This window comes from Porites lutea, chromosome 12, assembly GCF_958299795.1.
Source record: "Porites lutea chromosome 12, jaPorLute2.1, whole genome shotgun sequence".
NCBI lineage: Eukaryota > Metazoa > Cnidaria > Anthozoa > Scleractinia > Poritidae > Porites > Porites lutea.
Genome location: NC_133212.1, coordinates 15536673 through 15559535, shown reverse-complemented (window position 1 = coordinate 15559535; position 22863 = coordinate 15536673). Strand labels below are relative to the sequence as shown.

General features: G+C 39.3%; 2 protein-coding genes across 4 annotated transcripts in view; one reads left to right on the top strand and one right to left on the bottom strand.

The window, feature by feature from the left end:
* Positions 1-22863, bottom strand: part of LOC140921535 (dedicator of cytokinesis protein 7-like) — a 189811-nt gene that overhangs the window by 50559 nt on the left and 116389 nt on the right. For 2 of the 3 annotated variants that reach the window (XM_073371538.1, XM_073371540.1), the window contains exons 1-3: positions 1668-1776; positions 1487-1583; positions 13-191 (exon numbers count right to left, since the gene is read on the bottom strand). The exons of the other annotated variant lie outside the window; for it this stretch is intronic. In XM_073371538.1, the coding sequence (XP_073227639.1) occupies positions 13-191; positions 1487-1583; positions 1668-1738 (347 nt within the window). In that variant the 5' untranslated portion in view covers positions 1739-1776. Of the gene's footprint in view, positions 1-12; positions 192-1486; positions 1584-1667; positions 1777-22863 lie in introns of those variants that run through there. 3 annotated transcript variants of the gene reach the window in all.
* LOC140921197 (excitatory amino acid transporter 1-like) lies at positions 14321-22686 on the top strand. The gene is made up of 7 exons (XM_073371174.1): positions 14321-14973; positions 17034-17076; positions 17912-18201; positions 19658-19891; positions 20593-20787; positions 21345-21479; positions 22423-22686. Exons 1-7 carry the CDS (start codon positions 14501-14503, stop codon positions 22631-22633), a joined length of 1581 nt encoding a protein of 526 aa, XP_073227275.1. The 5' UTR covers positions 14321-14500; the 3' UTR covers positions 22634-22686.

Here is a 22863-nt window from a genome sequence, read left to right as displayed (position 1 = left end):
ATAGTCATGTACCCTAACTCCTTAGGAAAGCATGGCAACACTGTGCGACACTGCCTAGGGATAGTGGTGACCTCCATATCATCATCTGGAAATTCCAGCATTTTACTCTTGGGGTCATTCTCGTTGAAAGGCTGGTTTGCCATCACAATCTCCTCGAACTCAGGAGGCTCCACGACCTCATTAAGAGGAATCTGCAATAAAAAGCAAGATGCATAAACATATATATTTTGTTATAATTCTACGGGCTGCTTGAACAGAGGAACAAAAGTGTCAGAAGCTTGCAGGGGAGACAGAATGCAAAAAGTAAGAGTTTAAGGAGAAGTGCAGCCTTCTGACAAGATTTTGACTGCACATCCTAGAACTTTGAAAGCTGTATTTATAGCCAGGAGCAAATGCCCATGTAGTGCTCCAACTTGCAAACGATGTTTTGGGTAGTTTTGCTTCTTTTTCGCCAGATAGTGATGATGATGATGGTGATGATGATGATGATGATGATGATTTTGATGATGATGATAACTCATTTACGGACTAAGAACCTAGTGCCCTATTGTGAGGTGCTCACATAATAATACCTTTTCACCTTCAACTAATGTGAGAGAGCTCTCACCCTTTCCAGGCTTGGATCTTACAGTCTCACCCCAAAATTAGTTCCCTGCAGGGGAATATCTGGGATTTCATGTAAAGGTGGTTGGACAAGAGATGACAACAGATGGTGGGAATATCTTTGGGGTCTCTCAGCGACAGAAATCACAGACAATGTATGTTATCAAGTTCTTTCCTAGAATTCTTGACTTCAGTAATTCAATGGTTTTGATTCACTGTCCAGTTGCATGACATTGATAATAATCCTGTGGAATGTCAATGATTTTATATTCAAGGGAATCGATTTTCAAAAGCCAACTAAATGCTGGACACAAAAAAATTCATGTATGAAATGTCTTCATTTCTCTTAGACCCTTTACAAATGACTCACAAATGAAAGACAATATTACATAATTTGAGATAAAACGTTTTGGCACAATATATAACTTTAGATAATCTTTAGTAAACAGTTTAAAAGAATACTTCAATACTGACACAAAAGGACAACGGAAGTTAGGAAAATTCTTATGAGCTAAAAAAGAATAGATTAGTGTTGCTTTACTTCCTGTCCCCCGCTTCGATCATACGTCATGTGTAATCTCCTGCAATTCAGTTGTTGTTTAAATTTAACTTAAGAACGCTAAAGGACTACTCTTGTAAACTTAAGACCCAATATTTTGTTTCGTTAAGTAATTGAAGTAACATAAAATAATACAATTCATTGTCGATTTCCGTTCAGTGTAATTAATATACAGCTACAGTACAATGTCCCACCACCATCTTATATTAATCTTCCCACAAACACTGCCGTTTATTGAAGCTACAAATTTCAAAGACGCCTCAAGGGATATCAAAACAAAATCTTCTTTCACCTTATACCCACACTATTTCAGAAATGACTTACCGTTCCGGTAGCGAAATGGAGGAAAGAGCTCGAAACCGACGGTGACTTAGTGAAACTTGTTTGCGTGCCGAAAGAGGTCGACCCATTCCTTCGAAATCTAGACAAAAGCAAAGATGCAAATCACAATTAACAAAAATTCTCGACTTTTCATAATCTTCAAGGCAACAATTTTTGGACTTACTTGTTCAGTTTCTGGGCAAACGCCCTGGTTGAGCCGGTAGAAGTTTGGCTGCCTGAGCTTTGAGCAGCCATGTTGGCAGAGAACAACACTATCCCACTCGTCTCCAGTACCGCGCGTTATATGAAAGCGCGCGGGGACAAGACACTAGGGACTTTTTGAGGACGCGGACGACAACGAGAAAGTTAAAAAAACAATGGTTTAATTAGCAAAACAACAACTTCGCACGCGCATCACACTTTTTTGTACATTTCTTTCCCGTTTTGGCACGACTACGTTGTGAAAATGACTAATTTCGCGTTTTATGGTGGACGTAACTCAGCAAGCAAAGGCGAAATTTTATTTCCCTTTCTGAGCTTGACTATGGTCCAGAAGGGTTCGACTACAATTGACAAAGTAAGTGGGTAGGAGTAATCACTATAAAGACTGGAAGAACGCAAATTCACTTTTTAAGCAACGTTCTTGTCGCCGTCGCGTCGTTGGATCTTAAAGTCTCTACAAGTCGCTGCGCGACGCGACCGGAACTTAACCCTTCCCCAAAAAAGGAGAGAAAAGAAAAAGGAAAACAGCAGAGCAGTTCCCAAAATAATCTCGGTTTGGAGCACAAAAACCACGGCTGTAGAGGTATTTCCGTGGTCGTCGCTTCTTTGCACCCAAAAGGTTACTTTTCGGATGAAGAGAATTGAAGTGACGACAGAAAATACGTCTGCGTTCGCTGGCTGACATACAGGAACCCAAAGGACTGTATCGTTAATTTTTTAATTTCCTTTGCGTCACGGTCTTGATCTTCTTCTCTTCGCTGGACTATTATGCTTGTTGTTGTTGTTGCTGTTTTCATTTGTGTGTTTTTATATTTCTCCCGGGATCTTTGATAGAGACTAGGCTACAGGCTAATTAATAGTTTATAGTCATGGTTTTGCCTTTCAACTTGGAAAAATAGTTACGCTTTTCACGTGCCAGGGTTCTACGGCTTATCATATGGTCGGACAAATAGGACAGGAGCATATTATCCCAGAGCCTCATCTCCCATTTAGAGTAACAGTGCTAAAGTGCTGGCTATCTCTCCAAAATGGCCTTTTTCACATGATATCACGTCCGCCATATTGGTGTCCAAAAACAAAAAAACTGCGGCCATGTTGCCCCGTTGTTGCAGTTTTTGTTACGTAAACCCTTCCTATTTTCCCCAATAAATTTGCATATCTGCTACCCAAGTGAGTTAAAATGCTCTATTCTGAGTTACGCATTCCAGCAAAATTTGGTCCCTCCCGCGCTCGCGTTCGGGGTCCCTGTGAAAAATGGCAAAGAGCAGGCCGTGTTAAAAAAAGGCCACTGAGAGCTACTGAGCTTGTTGTACTATGTGTTTGTAACTCCACCGTTCAAATAGGCATCTGGATAAACCATCGGTCGTTTTTTTTTCGTCATTGACTGGCTGGCCATTGTTCAGCCATCTCAGACTACAGCTTCGTCAGTGTAACAAAGAGTAAAGGTGAAGTCATAGCGAGAAGCTGCACCTTTTATTTCTAACTAACCCTGCCAGTGGGCTGTGGGCTTCCTAGAATCTCTCATTTCACTGGATCCTCGATAGCACACAGCTCTACTGTTTTAGGCTTAGTTAATGTTGTATCCTGTGTACAGCAACCCCTTCCCCTCAAACAAAAGGGGAGGCGGTGGCTGTACGCAGGCTGCATTGTTACTGTTGTTCAGGCTGTTGTTTGATTATTTTGTTCTTATTGGGCCTCCTGTGAAATCTTGTAAAAGTTACGTACCGCCTGTGTGGGCTTCTTGTCTTGAACCGATATTCCAGCAATCATAGGCAAAAATATGGGACTACTAATTGTGTTCGAAGTTTAGAGAACACAACCTAAAGTGAACGCGAGAAGCCTCGGCACAAGCATTTATTAGCAGAAAGAATCTCGATTTTAGGTTGGTTCAACTACCGGAAATAAGTCACAGCCTCCAAGGGCAAGGTGTGCTAGCATCTAAAAGGATCAGAATGTGCGCGAATGTAATATTTAAAACTTGCAATATTTTAGTACGTGCAAAAATTATTTACCGTACAATGATAATAATAGTAGTTTTGCATTTCTTCTTTTTTTTGGCTCGGCCACATAAGCTTTTCAGCTTTAATTACTACCGTGGATAAATTAAGTTTATTGATTGATTGATTGATAGAAAATGAGCAAAGCGGCACGTAAAAGAAAAAACATTCGCGCACATTCAGATCCTTTTAGATGTGCGCGCACCTTGCCGATGGAGGCTATGACGTATTTCCGGTAGTTGAACCAACCTAAAATCTTAAATCTAGATTCCTTCTGCCCAGGCTTCTCGCGTTCAGTTTAGGTTACGTTCTCCTAAAGTCGAACGCAATCATGGTACGGTAAATAATTCTTTTACATACTAAAATATTACAAGAAGTTAAAAATTAGTATTTACATCACAAATTATAATTATATTCTTCGTCTGCGCTCAGTAAGTTTAAACTCAAGCCTTTTTGGAAGTAAAGGCAATGTTTTTTGAATAGGTCTAATACACTTATCAAGAATTTGTTTACTTCTTCTGACGCGTGCAGAAAGTGCGTTAGTCTATCTACAACTGAAGAAGCGAATATGGCATGTGTTATCGACCAATGACCAATGTTCGAACGCACTTATTAATCCCTGATTAATTCTAGTTATACTTGTAAATGGTGAAGAAGGGCCCTGTGCAAGAGCTCTTTAATGGCGTTAATACTCTCGAAATCTCGTATGCGACACGAGCAATAGCTGGTGCACAACTCTCTAGAATTTCTGGTTTCATTGGTTCTTCAATAGCACCGCTTTAGAGCTCATGTAGTATATTGTAACTGTTATTTCTTTATTGTTTTCTCAGTCCTGTGAGATCTTCGCAGAGTTGGCTTCTTGCTTGGCGCGCGTTGCGTGTCCTCACGGGACTGAGAAAACAGGCGATTGCGCGGAATTGTCCTAAATTGACCGATCGATAAATCAGTTGACGGAAAAAGAGCCCTGAGCACTAGCTCTTTAATGACGTAACTCTTCATTGAGGCTAATTTATAGTATCCGTAATTAGTAAGGTATGTTTTGTATTGAGACTGATTTATGACGTGAACTAATTAGATTGCAAATTTCCTGCCTGAACATGGCTGGGTTTATATTACTGTTAAACATTTTTGGCTTAATTTTCACATTTATGTGTTTTATAGCACGAGGTTACATGGCTGACTTCGTAGAGTTGAAGGGTGAGTCAAAACCGTTTTTTCTTCTTTACATTACACGCTGATAAAAAAAATCATTTATTACATTCACTGTATATTACTCTCACGGTTTGAGTATCCCCCAAGCCATGCACATCGAAGCTCTAAAATTGGTGAAAAGTTGCTGACGTAACAAATTAACGTTATTCAGACGGACAGGAAATTCCTTAAAAAAATACTTAAGCAGGAAAGGAAAAGATTTATTTTTTCATGAAATTCACCGAAACTTTGTTGTTGTTTTTTTTTAGCTTGAAAACTAAATTTTGCGTTCCTCAGAACTGAGCGGAATTCCATAATTTCAGCGCTACGGCCCTCGGATAAGGATTTCAACTGCCTCAAATGATTATTAAACACTGCATAGCAATAATGATTTCTGACACTGAAAGACGATAAAAACAGACAGTTGTTGCTGTTGTTTTACTGTTTGTTGACGTACAAAAAACAGCAAAGGCATTATTATTTATCACCTTTGATGACATATTTATGACGTAGTTAATTGCGCTCGCCTTTTTTAATGCACAAAGTAACCGTCTTATAGAAATATGTAATTAAAGAGAATCAACTTCCCCCCGGTTGTTTAAAAGTTTGATAGAGCTATCCATCGGATAGATCACTATCCAGGGGATAAGAAAACCAATTGCGTTGTCCAGTACTACTTGATAAAGATTTATCCAGTGGATAAATTGTTATCCGCCTTTTGAGCAACAACCGTGCGAAAGCCAATTATTGCTAACCCGGGGTTAATTTTCAATCCCGGTTTTCTCGGATAATTTGTTCTATTCTTTTTCGAGCATTCAACATCAAATTGTTCACAAAGAGAATGAAACTGAATTTGCTTTTAACGCTTTCATGTCTGAATTCAAATTTTGCACTAGCCTGCGTAGCAAGCGTTTCCAATCGTGTTATTGCGCGAAAGTTAGAGCGGAAGCAAAAACAAGGTTGAAGGGGGAGGGGGAGGGGAGAAGAGGAAACGCTTGCCCGCAAACCCCACGATTCTGGAAAACGCCCCTTGATATTTCACGGTTCGGTTCATTTGTAAATTGACAGCTCGTCAAAATAGAAACATAACGAACAGATTACCCCTGGATTACCAGAATTGTAAAATTACTTTGTTGTCTAATAGAACACGTTGCAGGCTTTTGCAAGAACTGTAATAAAAAAGATTTACGATAAAAGAAAGTTAAAACTATGAGCGATTGCTGCAGAATTTCTTGTTTTTTATTGTGTGGCTTTATCTCGTCTGAAACCTTGTCGACACGTCAAAAATGATTTGTCCGGAACAATTCACTCCGCCGGGTATAAGTTTTGCAGAGCGGCTGCTCTTCAGCCTGTGTCGAAACGTTCTCTACAATAAATGCCGCTAAATTTCCAATAAACAAAAAGAATCTTTTCATTTCAAAAAGCTGACAAATCGCTTGTCCATGGCGGCTTTAGCTAGTGTCGAATACCGATGTTCTGATTCGTGTTGATGTTATCTCCAACAAACAGTCCATTTTTGCCAGTCAGATCTGGACGCCGTCGTTTCTCAATAAATTAGCCTTCCCTAGTCTCCACTGCTCGATCTCCCATAATACTTTGACGACTCTGATCTCATAAACCTTCGCACAAACACGATCCCAATAATTATCAGTCCAAAGCATTTGTAATCTGTGACCACAAATCAGATCAGACCAGATCTGTGACGCACGTAAACAAAGCATACCTGGTTTGATTGATGTTTCGAATGCTAAGTAATCAACACTACCCGCACCGCGCCAATCAGAAGCTGCGTTCGTGGGCGAACGCAGTTTTTCAAAATCGTGGGGTTTGCGGGCAAGCGGTTCCTTCGTTCCCCTCCCCCTCCCCCGTCATTCATGTTTTTTGCTCTTGTCCCAGCTTTCTAGACAAACCTCGCGAAGAAACGCTTCCTTCGTTCCCCTCCCCCTCCCCCGTCATTCATGTTTTTTGCTCTTGTCCCAGCTTTCTAGACGAACCTCGCGAAGAAACGCTTGCTACGCAGGCTAATTTTGCACTAGCCCTGAGTTATCTTAACTCAGCTTTCAACAACCCGGCCCTGGGCCAGGTTGCATAAAACCTTCTCAGACAAACGGGCTCTTAACTTTTGTTCTGGAACAATAACCTATTGTTTTGAAATACTTGTTACGTGTTCCCCTAATCTTAAGATGATTTTGCAACCCGACCCTGGAGGATGCCAATACAGCGGGTCGGAAAAGCATGCGCGCGCAGATATATTGCTCTACTTGTGAAATTTCTATGTCATACAGCTATGCCTTTCGAACCTCTATTTTTGCTTCTTCGAAAATGGAACTTTTCGGAACATAATTTGCCAGAAGAATACGAATGTTTCAAAATAATTCGTTAGCTTAGTTTAGAAACGAATAAAATGCATTAGCCTTGCACTCAAAAGGGCTATTGAGAACCAGTTTAGAGACCATTTCAGCCGTTTACCTCTCTCTTTATGAATCAACAAACTTGAGGTCTCTGTGAAAGACTGTAAGCTTTCTTGAACTTGATATATTCAGTACAGTACTTTATTTGTTCTCGTAAATTTGAGGTCTGTTGAGTATTGAGGGGAATCCTGGACAAGAATGTTATTGTATCGTACCATAAGATGTATTGTATCGAATTTGCCTGTATACTGTCTTAAGGTACCCGGTATGCCGTTATGTCGTACTCGGTTATGTTGTATTGTAACTGTAACACTGTTATGTCGCACTCGGTAACCTCATATCGTAACCAGAATAGAATTATATCGTACTCCAATGCTAATGTATCGTACCCGGTAGCGGCATAGATCGTAACTTGTATGCTGTTGTTTCGTACTCGGTAAGATGACATAGTAACCTGAAAGGTGTTGTATTGTACTCGGTAAACTTATATCGTAACCTGAATGATGTTGTATCTTACCCGGTAACCATAAATGGTATTCAGAAAACTCTTATATCGTACACCGCGACCCTAAATTATAGTCGGGATGCTGTTATAACGTTGCCGTAGCTTTCTTTCAAGTCGTGCAAGGTGAAAATGTGGTCAGTGGATTTGAGGCCCTTTCTAGTGGGTATCTCCCATACGAAATTGGACAGGAATGCGCGTCGGAAAAGTAGAATTAAACCTCAATCTAGTGGAGGTCAATTCGGACGTGGCTTAGTAACTATTTGCCCTATATGTGAGATTGTAATAAAACCAACCTTCTCAGGCATGATCCTCCCCTCTTGCTCTGGGAACGAGCTTGTAATAAAGCAGGAAATCAATTTTCTATGCAACCGTTTATTAAAAGCCTAAACACCCTATCGTCCAAGTATGATACCAAAATCTTCCTAGGGTACTCCCCTAAGCGAGGTAATTGACTGAGTGGAGTGCACAGACAGTTAAGAAGAACTCTTACGATATACACTGACCTCACAGTTGGTATCCGTTTTTATTTCCCCACAGCATATCAATGGATGCCAATTATGTTATACATTTTTGCTGCTTTAGTTGCGGTAGCAGGAGTGATTTGTGTTAACTGGAAAAGGTGTAGAAGGTAAGATATATATTATTCTTATATATTTGGACGCGCGCAATCTTATACAGTGACCTTTAGTCTCCTTGCTATTACGGAAACCCCAGTAATATGGACAGTAACTGCGAACTCCATGGTAAATGTAAAAAGAAGGGATGTCTGTATATATATATTTTTTGGACGCGACAAGAGACTAATTAACTCTCTATGTCGTCCGCTTTGGTAGTACAGTTTTTGGTATTATCGTTATTATTTTTGGTATTTCGTATTATTCTTCCTGGACCCATTCAGCTTTGCATAAACCATTAAGATGGTAATTAGCAAAATTAGCGAGGTTAGATATTTCCACTGGTATCTTATTTAGCAGATTTTGACCAATCCTGACAGAGTAACATACAAAAAACGGGAGACATTTAGCTAACATCGATTAGATTTATCTCTTTCTTGGAAGGGAAAGCAGTTAAAATTACTTGCGAAAGAAAGACGATAAAGTGGGCAAAAACTGGATATTAAAATAAAAGCAATTAAAGGAAAAAAGAAGTGAGGGATAAAAAATATAGAAATAGACTCACAAAAGTCCAAATTTTGGCTTACGAGCATACACTCAGAAACAGAAAACGCTGCTTTTATTACACCCAGATAGCAGGAAATTATGTCATTATTGCTGGAAATTTCGTTTGTCGCCATTCCCATGCTAACTGGCTGAAAAACGGTTCAAAAAAGGACGATTGGGTCAAGCAGGTTTTCCCCTAATAAATGGCCAGTTGCAAAGGTTATGAATTGCAGTCAACTCTCTTTTAACGGACACCTCTATATAGACGTACACACCCAGAGTTGCATTGGACTCTGCCTTTCTATGCATTCCTTTAAGTTGACTCTGTCTAAGACGGACACAATGCTGGTCTCAAAGGAGTCCGTCTTACGAAAATCAAATAGTAGATTAGAAATTTATTATCTCAACCATATTTTCTCTGTAGCATAACCCTGGTCAGGACGAATGTGACTCAAAAGCAACCATCGCAAACGACAAGCGTTCTCCTTTTCAATATCAATCTGATGAGAGAGAGATTTCTGACATTTGAAGTTCGAAGGATGTTAGGTGTACGGAGGCTGCGCATTCACCTCGTTAGCCTTGAGTCTGTAGCAGAAGACGTCATTCGTCTTAATAACAGTTCTCAAGATACCTGTCATTTTCAAGGCAGTACAGCGAACAGACTTCTACCGGTGGTTCTAGTGACGTCTCTTCAAGATAACCTACTGCGTGTGTGCAGAGCAGCAACATTTAGCGATGAGTTCGAACCTAAATTGACGGTACGTTCTGATGGTGCGGCAAAAAATGCGGATTGCATTGGGAATCCAGGACATCTTGAGATGAATAAAGTGATCTTTCAATTACGCAATGGAATTAAATTAATGAGGATGATTTTGACCTGCAGAAGCAGTCCTACCATAGATGAAGGTGTTTTGATGACCGCATCGTTCAAATTAGTGGTAATGGATTCCAGATCAGGAGGACTGAATGCTCTGTTACCGCTGCAAGAGAGTCGAGTTGTGCCTCCACTGCCTTTCACTTGTGGCGCTACTGAAGAAGGCGTCAGAGCCAATAGGCAATTTTTGCGTCTGCTTGCGCCAATAGATAAGAAGTCGAGAGAAATCGAGTTCCAAAATTGCCCAGTCCAGAGAATCGAATTCCAAGACCTCAACAACGCCCGTAATAGTGGCGGAACAACTATGCACAGGTTTCAAGGATTTCTACACTTTCCTGATGTGGATGTATCTACGGAACAAAAGTCGCACGGACTGATGGTCAGTCCTAAAGAATTACATATTTTTGTTGATGAGATCAACTTCAGTGAAACCTCGCCGCTCTCTGCCATTGTACATGTAGGATTCAACACAGATGCCTCCACTGTTCATTGCAAGGCGCAAGTTGCTGTTGCATTCAAGGAAAAGAAAAAGTGGAAAGGTGGTGTTATGCAAGCTGACGACAGGATTAGCCTAGGCGTTCACGACTTTAAAGGTTCTTGGCTTCGTGCCGTAACGTTAATGCAACAATTTTGGCAAACTGATTCTTGCGTAAGCAGAGAGTTGCCAACTTTTTGCCGAAAGAAAAAAAGCAAAAAGGAAATTATCTGTCTAAAAAATGGTCTCTCGCAGAATTCCATAGATATAAATCGTTTTGTCAGTAAAAGCACTTGTTATGGCAGTCAACTTGAGAGAGACCATGCCGTTGCTGACATGCATCAAGCAAAATTGTTGAACAGTCTTAAAGACGATGCAGTGGTCATAAATCTTCTCCAGGATTGCCACAACAGCAGGGATGACTCTTCAGTCTGTGCTGTGAATGTAAGTGAAGCGAGAGAGCATTGTTGCGGTCAAGAAGTCCTACCTGGAGCGGTACAGGTCCTTCATTCAGAAGCTGATCAGAGTGGACTGTTTTGTCAACGGCATCATCAACAGAGCAAATCAGTTAATCTCGATGAGGACGACTTTGATGAAGAAGCAGAAGATTTTGACGATGAATCAGTCTTAGATTCACTGGAGATAGAAGACGAAGATCAGTTAGATATGATTCTGCAAGATGTGCAAGATGATTTACAAAATGCGAATAACGACCTGATAGGGAACGAAGTCCCTATTGCAGCTTGGTTACCTGATATGGGCCAGGGATACCAAGTATTTACGGTGCCTCATGATGAAGTCCCTGAAGGACATGGAGTACCTCAAAATTTACTAAACGATGTTCAAATGGAACAGCAAGCACCAGAAGGTGAAGAAGACGCCGGAGAAAATGATGAAGTTGGTGATAACTTTCTCCAAGGACAACATGTTGTTAACGGTGATGTTATTGTTCCTTGGATGCAAGAACAAAATGGAAATCAATTTCATGATGATGAAGTCCCCTTGGGACAGGAACCAATGCATAATCAAAATGCAGCACTCGTGGTACTTGAAATTCCTGCTAATGCGCCACAAGCCCAGGGACCACAAGAAAATGCCGGACCTCAGGATGAGGCACCTCAGCATTTCCCCATTCAACAGCAGCATCTTAATGCAGTTCCAAATGTAAATGAAAATGGTGCACAAAATGATGGACAAAATGATGTACCTGATGCTGATGGTGCTGATGAACACCTTGCTGTTCAAGCACCCCTTCCTCCACCTCCTCCTCCACATTTGCCACCGCACGAGGAATACCCTCCACAGCAAGTGCAAGCTAACCGGCCACTGAATAGACTAAGGGCCGCAGCAAGATATATAAAGCGTCGGTTTACATGGAATCGCCACGGGAACTCTCACCATGGAAACCCGCTGTACGTTCCTGGCGCACCAAGAGAAGAGCGTGCTCCTCTCGGTCTTGAGGAAGCGCCTGCACTCCCAGGGGATCAGTTGATACAGAACGAGGTCCAAAGGATGGGCTGTTTTTCTGCTTGCTTTGGATTTCTCTTCCGCCGACGGATAAGTGCGGCAGTACAAGTGTACCCCCAACACAGTGAGCAAGCACCTGAGTTTGAGGAGGTCGCCCCAATGCCACATGAGGTTGATGAAGAAATAGTAGAAGAAGAGGAGGAAGCAGATGCAGAACCTTTAGAGGCAGTGGAAGAAATTCCACCGCCAAATAATGTACTCATATTTTGATTTTTATCCATATGTTTTTGTATTTGTAAAATAATTAAAGAAAAGAATAAAAGATTTCAAAAAGATTTGTTGTCAGTGTAGTATATATAAGTTCGATTCCTCAGGGTGTGATCTACGGGCTGGTTTTATCCTTCTGACGTAGTTCAGTGCAATAAAAATTTTGCTCTTGATAGCTTAACTGTGGTGGTTACCTCGAAAGCTAAGCTCCTCTGATCACCGTACACTTCTATCCAAGCCATTAATTTTCTTTTTTTCTTCCTCTTCTCCTTTAGTAGTGTATTCATACCTTACTATATATAATGTAAATATTTTGTAAAAGTGTGAATAAAATTGAATTGAATTATAAGCCCTTGTCTTATACATCTTCTTAAGGATTTTCCTGAGGGCTTATAAATATAAACGGAGGGGCTTATATCTGATTGGAGTTTAAAACTAGAACTGAAATAGCTCTTTGAAGCACGCTATAGCAGTGCTGATCAAAACATGCATTTACTGGTTTTTAATTACCGTATTTATTCGATTAACCGCCCTGGGCGCTTATTAAATTTTTGGACCTTGAGAGTGGGCGCTTATTCGAGGTGGGCGCTTATTAAATTTCACCATTTTCAGCAAGTGAAGTATGTTTATTTTGCAACAAAACAGTAAATGCTAACAACAAAACGCGAAGAAGTAACAAAGCAAGGTTTCTGTAAAATACTCTCAAGAAAACTCCGTCCTCGGGAAGTCTCTTATTAGAATTTATTCACTCAAGTGGTCGGGGTGGGGGTGAGCGCTTATTTGAGGAGTTTGATTGGGAGGAGGAGGGAGTGGGCGCTTATTCGAGGCTGGGCGCTTATTAAATTTTTCTGCCATTAGGATGGGCGCTTATTCGAGGTGGGCGCTAATTCGAGGTTCGGCGCTTATTCGAATAAATACGGTAAGCTTTAAAGCGTTATCACCAATCGAATTCAAGAAAAGAACAGCGAAAGGGGGGCTTATGTCAGAGCCCAGGGGGGTACTCCTGGGAATTCTTGGTGGGGGTGTGCCGCCCGATTCTCCAAATCCTGACCCTATTTCAGACCAAGAAAATATGTCGTCACTATTCAGATGAGAACGCCAACAAAAAAAAGTTTCTTTAAATCCGTTTTGAATTTGCATATTTTTGTTTTAGTTTCTTACTCATTTGGAATTGAACTCCCCGAAACGATAATACGTTCATTCACTCCCTAAGGTTCCTCGATAACAATGCCCGATCCCAGACCAAAATTAAATGGACAAAGTCTATACCCGTTTTAAGACCAAAATGCAGCAAAAACTATACCCTTTGGGGCCGGCACATACCTATATGGCTTCATGATAAGGGAATACCTGCCTGGGTGTTCCAGGGGGCTTGTAGTCGATACAATTTTTTGTTTACCCGCACGGTAAATGGGCCCATAACGGAGGGGGCATATCAGTGGGGGGGGGGGGGGGAGGGTATACAAGTGTTAGTTTACGGTATTCCCTCGCTGAAATAAATTATTATCTCGGATAGTATAAACACTTCAGTGGAAGCAGCTTTGTAGCCTGCGTAGCAAACGTTTCTGTGCGGTTTAGGAGCAAAGAAGGAGGAACAAGAGTGAAAGCTTGTTTCGGATCAACTCAAAGCCTGGCGCGTGAGACAAATAAAGTTTTCGTTTGTATTGGATGCCAGAAAGTGCTTTTGAATCGCGGCCAGGTACATATGCTTCCGCAAGTACTGTTTCCTTCTATTTTTAGCCACTCCCTTAGTAGTTTCCTTTTTAAGCCGTGCAGTAATGTTAGTAAATCGACTACTTGCGGAAATTCCGAATTGATGGTCATCTGAGATGATGTTGGCTTAGCAAAAACAAACTAACCATCTCGAGTCTGGCAGTTTAATCAAGACAAAAAGGTTGCGCTGAGTCTAGACTCCTCTAAAGGCGATTAATCGCTCGAATAATTAAGAAGATTCTGGCAATCCTATTAAATTCATATTAAAAACCTCGCCCCCCTCCGAGCCTCCTCTCTGCCTACTCCACAGGCAACCCAGGTTATCAAGTTATTATAGCTTGTCTGAATGGCGAACCAGCAGATGAAAACGAACGTCCATTGATAGTTCCCTTCGAAAAATGTTGTTTGAGTGCAGTCTTCAAGTCAAGTAACGTACAGTATTGTGTCTTTGGAGTCTCTTGCTTAGCACCCTTCGGATATTTGTGTGAAAACTTTAGGACTTGTCACGTGGTTTTATTGGCTGTTGTCCAATCAAATCGTTTAAAAGTGTGGTTTGTATTGAAGAAGAGGGTTTTCAGCTACAGCAAAGGAAGCAAGCACACTGCCTTCTAGTCATTGTTTGAGAGTGGTTTCTCTTTGAACTGCCTTTTCATTCACGCAATCTTGTGTCAGAGAAGGAATTTAATCTGTGAATCGTTCTAAAACGTCATCTCGTGTAAGTGCCAAAATTAAACCATGGGTCGAGGTCAGTTTACGCGCGACAGCAAATGCTGTCGTTGTTGTAGTTCGTTTTGTGGCAGAGTTCGAACTGATTTACTACTTGTCCTTATTGTAATTGGCGTTATAATTGGGTTTGTGATCGGAGCTCTTGTGAATGGCCCCGTTAACGACATCGAAGACGTGGAGGACAAGAAGACAGTTTTGATGTTGATTGGCTTTCCTGGAGAGCTTTTTATGAACATGTTAAAAATGCTCATTCTGCCACTGATCGTTGCCAGCTTGATCTGTGCTTTGGCGGCGCTAGATGCGAAAGCTACAGGTCGCGTTGGAAGAAGAGCCCTCCTATACTACTTCTCCACTACGATCTTGGCCGTCATTTTGGGAATTGTGTTGGTGGTGAGCATACGACCCGGAAAAGGCCAAACCAGCGAGGCAGAAAAAGACGTGGCCGATTACAGAACGTTGGATGCTTTTCTAGATCTCATCAGGTGAGATTGTTTATTTAATTTATAATATCCTGATAAGCTCACTTGTGAGCAAATTACTATTTGATAACTTTATCAGTTGGAACCGACTCATTTTCTTGTTCTGTTTATAATTTCTTCAGCAACCTGCTTTCGCACCTTCAAAGTTTGTTTACGTCCACGTTTTTGGCAGGATTGAAAAACCGATAAGTGAGCTTAGATCGGCTGAAGATCACAAGTAACATATAGTTGCGATATAAGCTGAAAATTATCAGTATTAGTTTAAGCAAAATTTTATGTCACTTTCATGGAATTCCCTTAATGTTTAATGATTCTTTCATTTTACTTTTGAGCAAGTTGCGCATGTATTAAAAACACTTGTGCTTTAAAATTCACACCAGAGGTAGTTTCTCGTGTAGTACACTTTCGCAATATTTGTTTTTCAATCTAACCGCCCCTCAGCTGGGTGAGGTTTCTCTTCATTTAGGCTGCCAAATAGAGAAGCTGCATTTACAGGACAAACAAAGCACTTATTTGCATCAGAATGGTTTATTAAAGCTTTAATTAAAATCGTTGTGTGATCCCTTTCAATCTTTCTGTCTTATTTTTCACGCAAGCTTTAATGTTCATTTCTTCGTCCTGAATTCTCTGAGACAAACGTACTTCGTGCAATGAATTGTAGCCATGGCCACATTTCTACACATTAGTTTAAATTATAAATTCACCGTTGATTCTTCTCAAGTTTGAATTTCTTTTCCCTGAATTTTTTGTTGTTTGGAAATGGCTGTAGCTGTGTTCTAAAATATCTTTGATTAACAAGACAGACTAGCTGGTATGGAAGTATGTTCTATTCAATAAATGATTTAAGGCCTGAGAGCCTTCTGCTAGCGTTGGAAAACAGTGAAGTCCTGTTAATGCCATGGGTCTTGAAAATCAAAGGACATGACAGGCTGTAAGGTTGCAGTCACGCGAATATCAAGGTCAGGTTATAATTAAACCCCATTGAACAAGGTTTTATCGTATTCAGGGGTCCCTGGCATCGAACACTGTACTTCACATGTCAACGTGATCTCCCCCTAGCCCTGAAAAACACTTAAGCCAGTCAAAAATTGGATCAAACGTTGCACTTCACATGGGCCTGGAACTCATTAGTTAAAGCTGAGTACAATAGGCAACAGATGCCTGCAACGTGTTTTGCATCATTGTTGCAAAACAAATTAAAAAGTGATGTTGCACTATTACCACCCACAATTATTAACCTGTCAAATCAGGTTGTTGCTGTTTGGGAAAAGTTGTTGGAGAAAGTAGAGAGTATTTAGCTACTTTTTAGCTACTGATTTGTTACAAGACAGGTTTGATTTGTGTATGGTGATATACACAGCATTGTTTTCCAGCTTGTTTTGTAGCAAATGTTGCAGAACAAGTTGCATGTCTTTGTTGCCAGTGTTACCCTACAATATGTAGTTTTGTTTGAGTTCGTCTCATGTATAGTGCAATCTTTGACCCAGAGTAAAGTTCAGCTGATTGCATTTGGATCATTCGAGGCATTCTTAAAGTGGAGATCTGCTTGCCATTGCAAAGCTATAAGCCCATAGGCATGAAGAACGTGATTGATGAAGAAAAAAATGTAAACACTGTCTTAAATGTTTACTTTAATGGTCACGTATTATTGAAAAGCAATGGCAGTTTTTTTTGTTTTCTCTTGTTTTCAAAAGATAATGTAAGTTACCTGTGCCTGCCTACAACTCCCACCCACTCACAGAAAGAATACATGTCCTTTACGGTATTACCAGGGAGTAAAGAAAATCATTTTTACAGCTTGCCATTCGGGCAAGCTGAAGCTAGCATTTACTAGCCCAGACCTCATTTTAACTAGCCCCCAAAACTCTTTGACGAACAGAATTGATTTCACAGTTCTTCTGTTATTCGAATTCCGCATAAAACATCACTTGCCCATCAGGCAAGTTAAAAACAGAATTCACTAGCCCAATATTACTTTCTTTGCATGCTGATTACCCTCAAGACACAAACATCACCATTTACAATAATATTATTAATTTTCTTTTTATCTTTGTGATTGTTAGGAGCTGTTTTCCCAGCAATATTGTTGCAGCTACCTTTCAGCAGGTAAAAATGACTGATTGGTTTATCACTGATCATTGAATTTATTTATTTATACAATTATAACTAAGATAGTATGCGCGCTCTGATTGGCCGAGGAGAGTGTTTGCATGAGAGTATGTAAACGTGGTTGTGACGTCAAAATGTTTTGCTTTTCTCGTGCTAATCACGCAAGCATGAATAATTGAAAAGTTTTTGAGTTCAAAACTCGACAAGTTTACTTTATTTACCCATTCCTTCGTTGGCTGAAACTTTAAGTGAGAAAAATCCGTATTTTGGAAAGCATCTTTCTGCAAAACAAGAACTGATTATGTGTACAAGACTTCATGTACAAGACTTTGCGACTGGTAAGAATTTCTTTTTTTATCACTGCCATATTCCCACAAAGAGTTTTGCATTTTTTCTCGGGAAATTTATTTTATAAAAGCAATAGAAAACTTTTTTCCTCTGTTTGCATAGCCTGATATAAACACTCGAAACCCAAACCCAACACGAAGCTTTACTTCTCAAAACAGTAAAATGCATTCTCTATTTAGGCTATATTTTGTTACATTATGTGTTAATTTATAATCTAGAAGTATCTTTCAATTTTCACCCAACATTTCTACAAGTAAATATGATTAAAATTAAATGTCCTCTGTACAGTAAAAACTGTTTTTTATCTTACTTCCAGCAATTTTCTTCAAACTCCCGATAACTGGGAACTCCTGATAACTTGAACTTTTTTCAATTTCCCTTGAAGGTTCGAGTTATGGGGAGTCTGTCAACTGTATATTATTGTAGAGCTTCTCATCTTAAGGCTTCTGTTATTTCATTTTTGTTTGTTTGTCTTTTTTTCCAGAAAAAAACTAAATACACCTCTGCCGCTGACAAGATAAGTTACGTCAATAAAACAATCAATGCAACAACTGGTAACTATACATTGGAAAAAGTGATTAAGCCAGGCTCCAAGACTGTTCCTGATGGAACTATGACCGATCCTAAAGGGTCCTTAAATGTCTTAGGATTGGTTGTATTTTCTATTGTGTTTGGAGTTGTTTTGGGAAGAATTGGCGAGCGAGGCATGCCCCTAAAAGCATTTTTTGAAGCTCTGAATGAGGTGATTATGAAGATGGTTGCTTTGGTCATGTGGTAAGTTTGATGTCTAATACAAAAATGTACAACTGTACAATGTGTGACTGTGTGTAATTCGCTGCTGCCTTGATGGTTTGAATAGTTAATCCTAGAGTTACATGTACATCAGTTTTTTATTTTAAGTTACTCACTAATACATGTAAATATTTATATTATTATTTATAACACCCTTGAAAAGATGTTGATGGGTAATAAAGTACCTTAAATGCAGGCCATCTGATATTATGCGATTGTGCGATTTCACACAATTGACTTCAAATCGCATCTGATCACACAATTTGAGGAAAATCACATAATTCGTAAAAAAAACTGCTAAATTCAAGTAAAGTAAACAATAAATTCTAACTTTAAGCAAACATTTTCCCAATCTTAATGTTTAAGGTGATCTACCACTAAAGAAAGCCTTGCAAGACATCTGAAACCATCGATCACGGTATCTGGGCAGCCATTTTGATTTCAGAGACAATCAGTGTGGTCAGCGGTGTAACAGCATCATGTAATATTAAACAAGTGTCCTTTTTCTTTCTCAGTCTATTTGTTTTCTTTTCCATGTCAAGATAATTGGAGAAGTTTAACCATTTTGTTTTAAAGTAGATGTTTCATTGTTCTTTTACATTCAAATTTGCATTTTAAACAACATTAAAGTGATTTTTCTCCTTTGAAACCTGGTAAAGCAATGTTAATTTCTAAGCCCTGAAAAAATCACATAATTTATTGCATAATAGTCCTTTCTTATTGCACAATCTACCCTGAAAATATCGCAGAATTTCTGATTTTTTATCGCACCCTATCAGATGGGCTGTAAATGAAAGGCAAAATTAGCATTTTTTCTTCAATGTTCACCATTTGAGGACACTGTCTCAACAATTTATTTTTGCGGAATAAGTATAACTATAATATGCATGGAAACACTTTTTCAAGTTTGAACAAGTACATGTAAGGACGTGATTGCATAGCAAAAGTAGAGACAATTAGTTTTAGCATTAGTACATCAGTACATCTACAGTGTACGTCTAAATTTATTTTATTTAGGCGGTAAAGTCATTCCTGATATTGCACCAACTATATTACTGTAAATGTTAAGCAAAACAATCATCACTTTATACAATACTCAGGGATAACTGATAAAAATAATAGAAGTGACAGGTAAAGAAATAAAAAATGTCTCTAAGGAAAATGGAAATATCTACACCAGCCGTGTACAAAAATAAGTGAATGAAGTTAAATGATGTAAAAATCAACGGGTTTTTAGCTCATAGCAAGTAAGTAACTTAGAATTAATTTATTTAAATAAATAGATGAGGAATAGGATTTAACTCTTTCTGCAGTGACCCTGATCCTACCTTAACAGAGTTCAATAATATTAGACCCCAGACCTGTGATAATCAAGTTTCAGCCAATTCAAACCTAATTTTTCCGACTTTCAATGTTCATCATTGTGTTTTGCTTCTAGGGTTTCGCCGATCGGCATTTGCAGTTTGATAGCAGCTAAGGTGGCAGCAATGGACGACATAGTCAAATCATTAGATATGGTTGGAAAGTACATGGCAACTGTGATTGCTGGTTTGTTTATACATGCACTGATCATCATACCATTACTTTATCTGATAGTGGTACGCAAGAATCCTATCAGATATTTCATTGGCTTGAGGGATGCGATCATCACAGCATTTGGAACATCATCAAGGTTGGTACATGTACATGAAAAGTTGACGTTTCTTATTACAAACTAGCTTTCAAAATTAACTATAAACTATATATTATAGAATATACATGTACACTGTATTACATGTAGAATGGCTTTTCTTAATCACCATAATGATAATGATGACAATGATGATATTAATTGTTAAACATTCTCCCATTCAAAGCCCTTAGAACCTCTTCTTGTAAATGACCACCTCTTGTAAGCGATCGCAAGTCCTCTTTTTGTCCTGCTGGTATGGTTTTTCCATTGGTTTTAACCCATTGAAGGTGACCACTTGACTCATGGTGCGGTCTCTTTGTTTGCTTTAGTAAAGTACTATAATGCCACTCAGAGTGTACAAAGAACTTTCACTGATGTATTCATAACTTAGAAATTGAATGCGATAATTTCTCTGCCAATAAGTAGAATGTGTTAGGATGTCTTTTCAGAAGACACCTCCCTGTGGTGCGATTCTTGTAAGTGACCACTATATTTTCATATTTTGGGTTGTCGCTGACGAGAGATTCAACATGTATAGAAGTTTAGAAGAGAAATAAGTATTGACATTGCATTAAGTTGAACTGGTCTCTATTTTCTCTGTCCATGCGAAATATTTTAACGCCCATTACTACATAAGACTAAGCGTATAAAATTTAATATGTACACATAAGTAATACGCCATTTTAATTGACTCTCCTTAGTTCGGCGACTCTGCCCACCACCATGCGCTGTATTGAGGTTCATAACAAGGTTGATGCTCGTATCAGTCGTTTTGTGTTGCCGCTTGGTGCCACAGTGAACATGGATGGCACAGCCCTTTATGAAGCGGTTGCTGCTGTGTTTATTGCTCAGGCCAATGGTATTTCATTGAACGTTGGACAGCTGATTACAACATGGTAAGATACTGTTAAACTTATTTAACTTTCATAAACTTAAAAGCTTCCTAATGCCAAATGTAATATTCATACTTTTCATTTTTCTGCAGTAATATCGATCCCCTAAATCTTATGCAATTAATTATTTATGGAATAATCTCAAGCAAAGTTAACACTAAGATAATGAAAATACAAACCGTTGTTATACTTTAACTTTTAATATTATTTAAGTTATCCACATATTTTCCACAGAATCCAAGACATGCAGTGATTATAATCTTTACACCTTGCCTATCTGACTTCATCTTCCACAGTTAAAACTGCGCAATTCTTGGCTCTTTGTAAGGCACTTGTCAAATAATTTGAAAAGTGCCTTACAATTATTGTATGTCAGATTAGTCAGCTAAGACTGTCAGGATGGAGAGAAAAATAATTATTTTGGTCAGGATGTTGGCTTTGAAGAACCCTTTTGGTGACATTCACTGTTAGTAAAGTCAAGAACACTTGCAGGAAGGGTTAGTCATTAAATTTTTGTTTATTCCAGTTTTAGAGTATAAGTTAATATTATTTCATTACAGCATCACTGCCACTGCAGCCTCAATTGGTGCTGCTGGAATTCCACAGGCAGGCCTGGTTACCATGGTGCTTGTCCTACAAGCTGTTAATTTACCGACTGAAGACATTGGTCTCATCCTAGCTGTTGACTGGTTTTTGTAAGTAGATGTAACTGTACTCAGATCTCAAATTATACTCACACCAAAGGGACAGACCATACAGTGCATATTAAAAACCTAGGGGTGTTTACATACACAGCTGGTTTGAGAAGGTTGTCGGAAAAAGTGTGCACTCGACTATCCCAAAGGGTAATATGGGATATACTGTTCCTGACACTGTAGCTGTCGAACTTACTTTTGTTGCTTCCCTTTACCACTCGCAAACATATATCCGTGGCTTCTTGTGCCATTCTTTCAAATTTCTTTGAAAAACAGTGACGTCAAAACCACCCATATTACCTTCCGGATTGTTGCGTGCACTTTTTCCGACAACCTGTCTCAAAATAACTGTCTATTACTCTGTCTTATTGGACATTGGTGTAAGTTGACATCTAGTGTTGGTCCTTGTTATTCTCTAGTCTTTTTCTTTCACTCTTTTGTGAGTGCCGTTACCAATTAAAGGTTTCAAGTTGCCATGTACAGTTCACGTGATACATACATGACTGTATGTGTAATAGAAGTTGGGGAATTGGGCAGCAAGGAAGTTCTTTTGGTTCTATTCAGTTTCCTTTGTTTCCTTTAAGTTTTGAATTTACCCCAATTTTTCTCAAAATTGTAAACTGTTTTTGATCTTAATAGGCAAATGTATTTCAACACTGACAAAACTATTTTGTCATTAATGAGCAAATTTTGACAGTCTGTATTTCATATAGGACTAAGTAAAATGCCCTAACGGCTCAACCATGTAATAATTTGGGGACTGGGTGAATGTGTGTTTATGGGTGGGGAGGTGGGGGGGGGGGGTGCTGTAAAAGAAACTACCTAAAGATTTGAGATCTCAAGTGATTTGCATTTCTGTAGGTAGGGAAACTGCAGTGAAAACATTAAAGAGATGACATGTCACTTGAAAAATCAAATGTTTTCTTTCATTCCCCATTTACAGAGATCGTATCCGAACAGCTGTTAATGTTATGGGTGATGCTTTTGGAGCCGGTATAGTGGAGCACCTTTCACGCGATGATCTGATGAGCATGGATTTTACGCAGCGTGAAGATGCTGTTCCCCTGGAACCATATGAGCGATATACACCTAAGAACGAAGAAGCCAATGATGTGAGAGCCAGCGATGCTTCCCTCAGGGCTACTAACTTCTAAGAATGATGAAAATGGTAGCTATTTACAGTCATCAATTTAAAAATCTGCAACTAAGAACCTGGTAGCCTAAAATTTACCCGTTAGGCCCCCTCTAAACAAGACATCTTAAGCCTAAAATTTGAAACAGGTCCTTATTTTCTGAAATCTAAAAAAAAAAGGCTGTATAATAAGATATCTTGTAAGTCAACATTCAGGATCCTCTATGGAGCCTTATCACTCCGACGCAATTT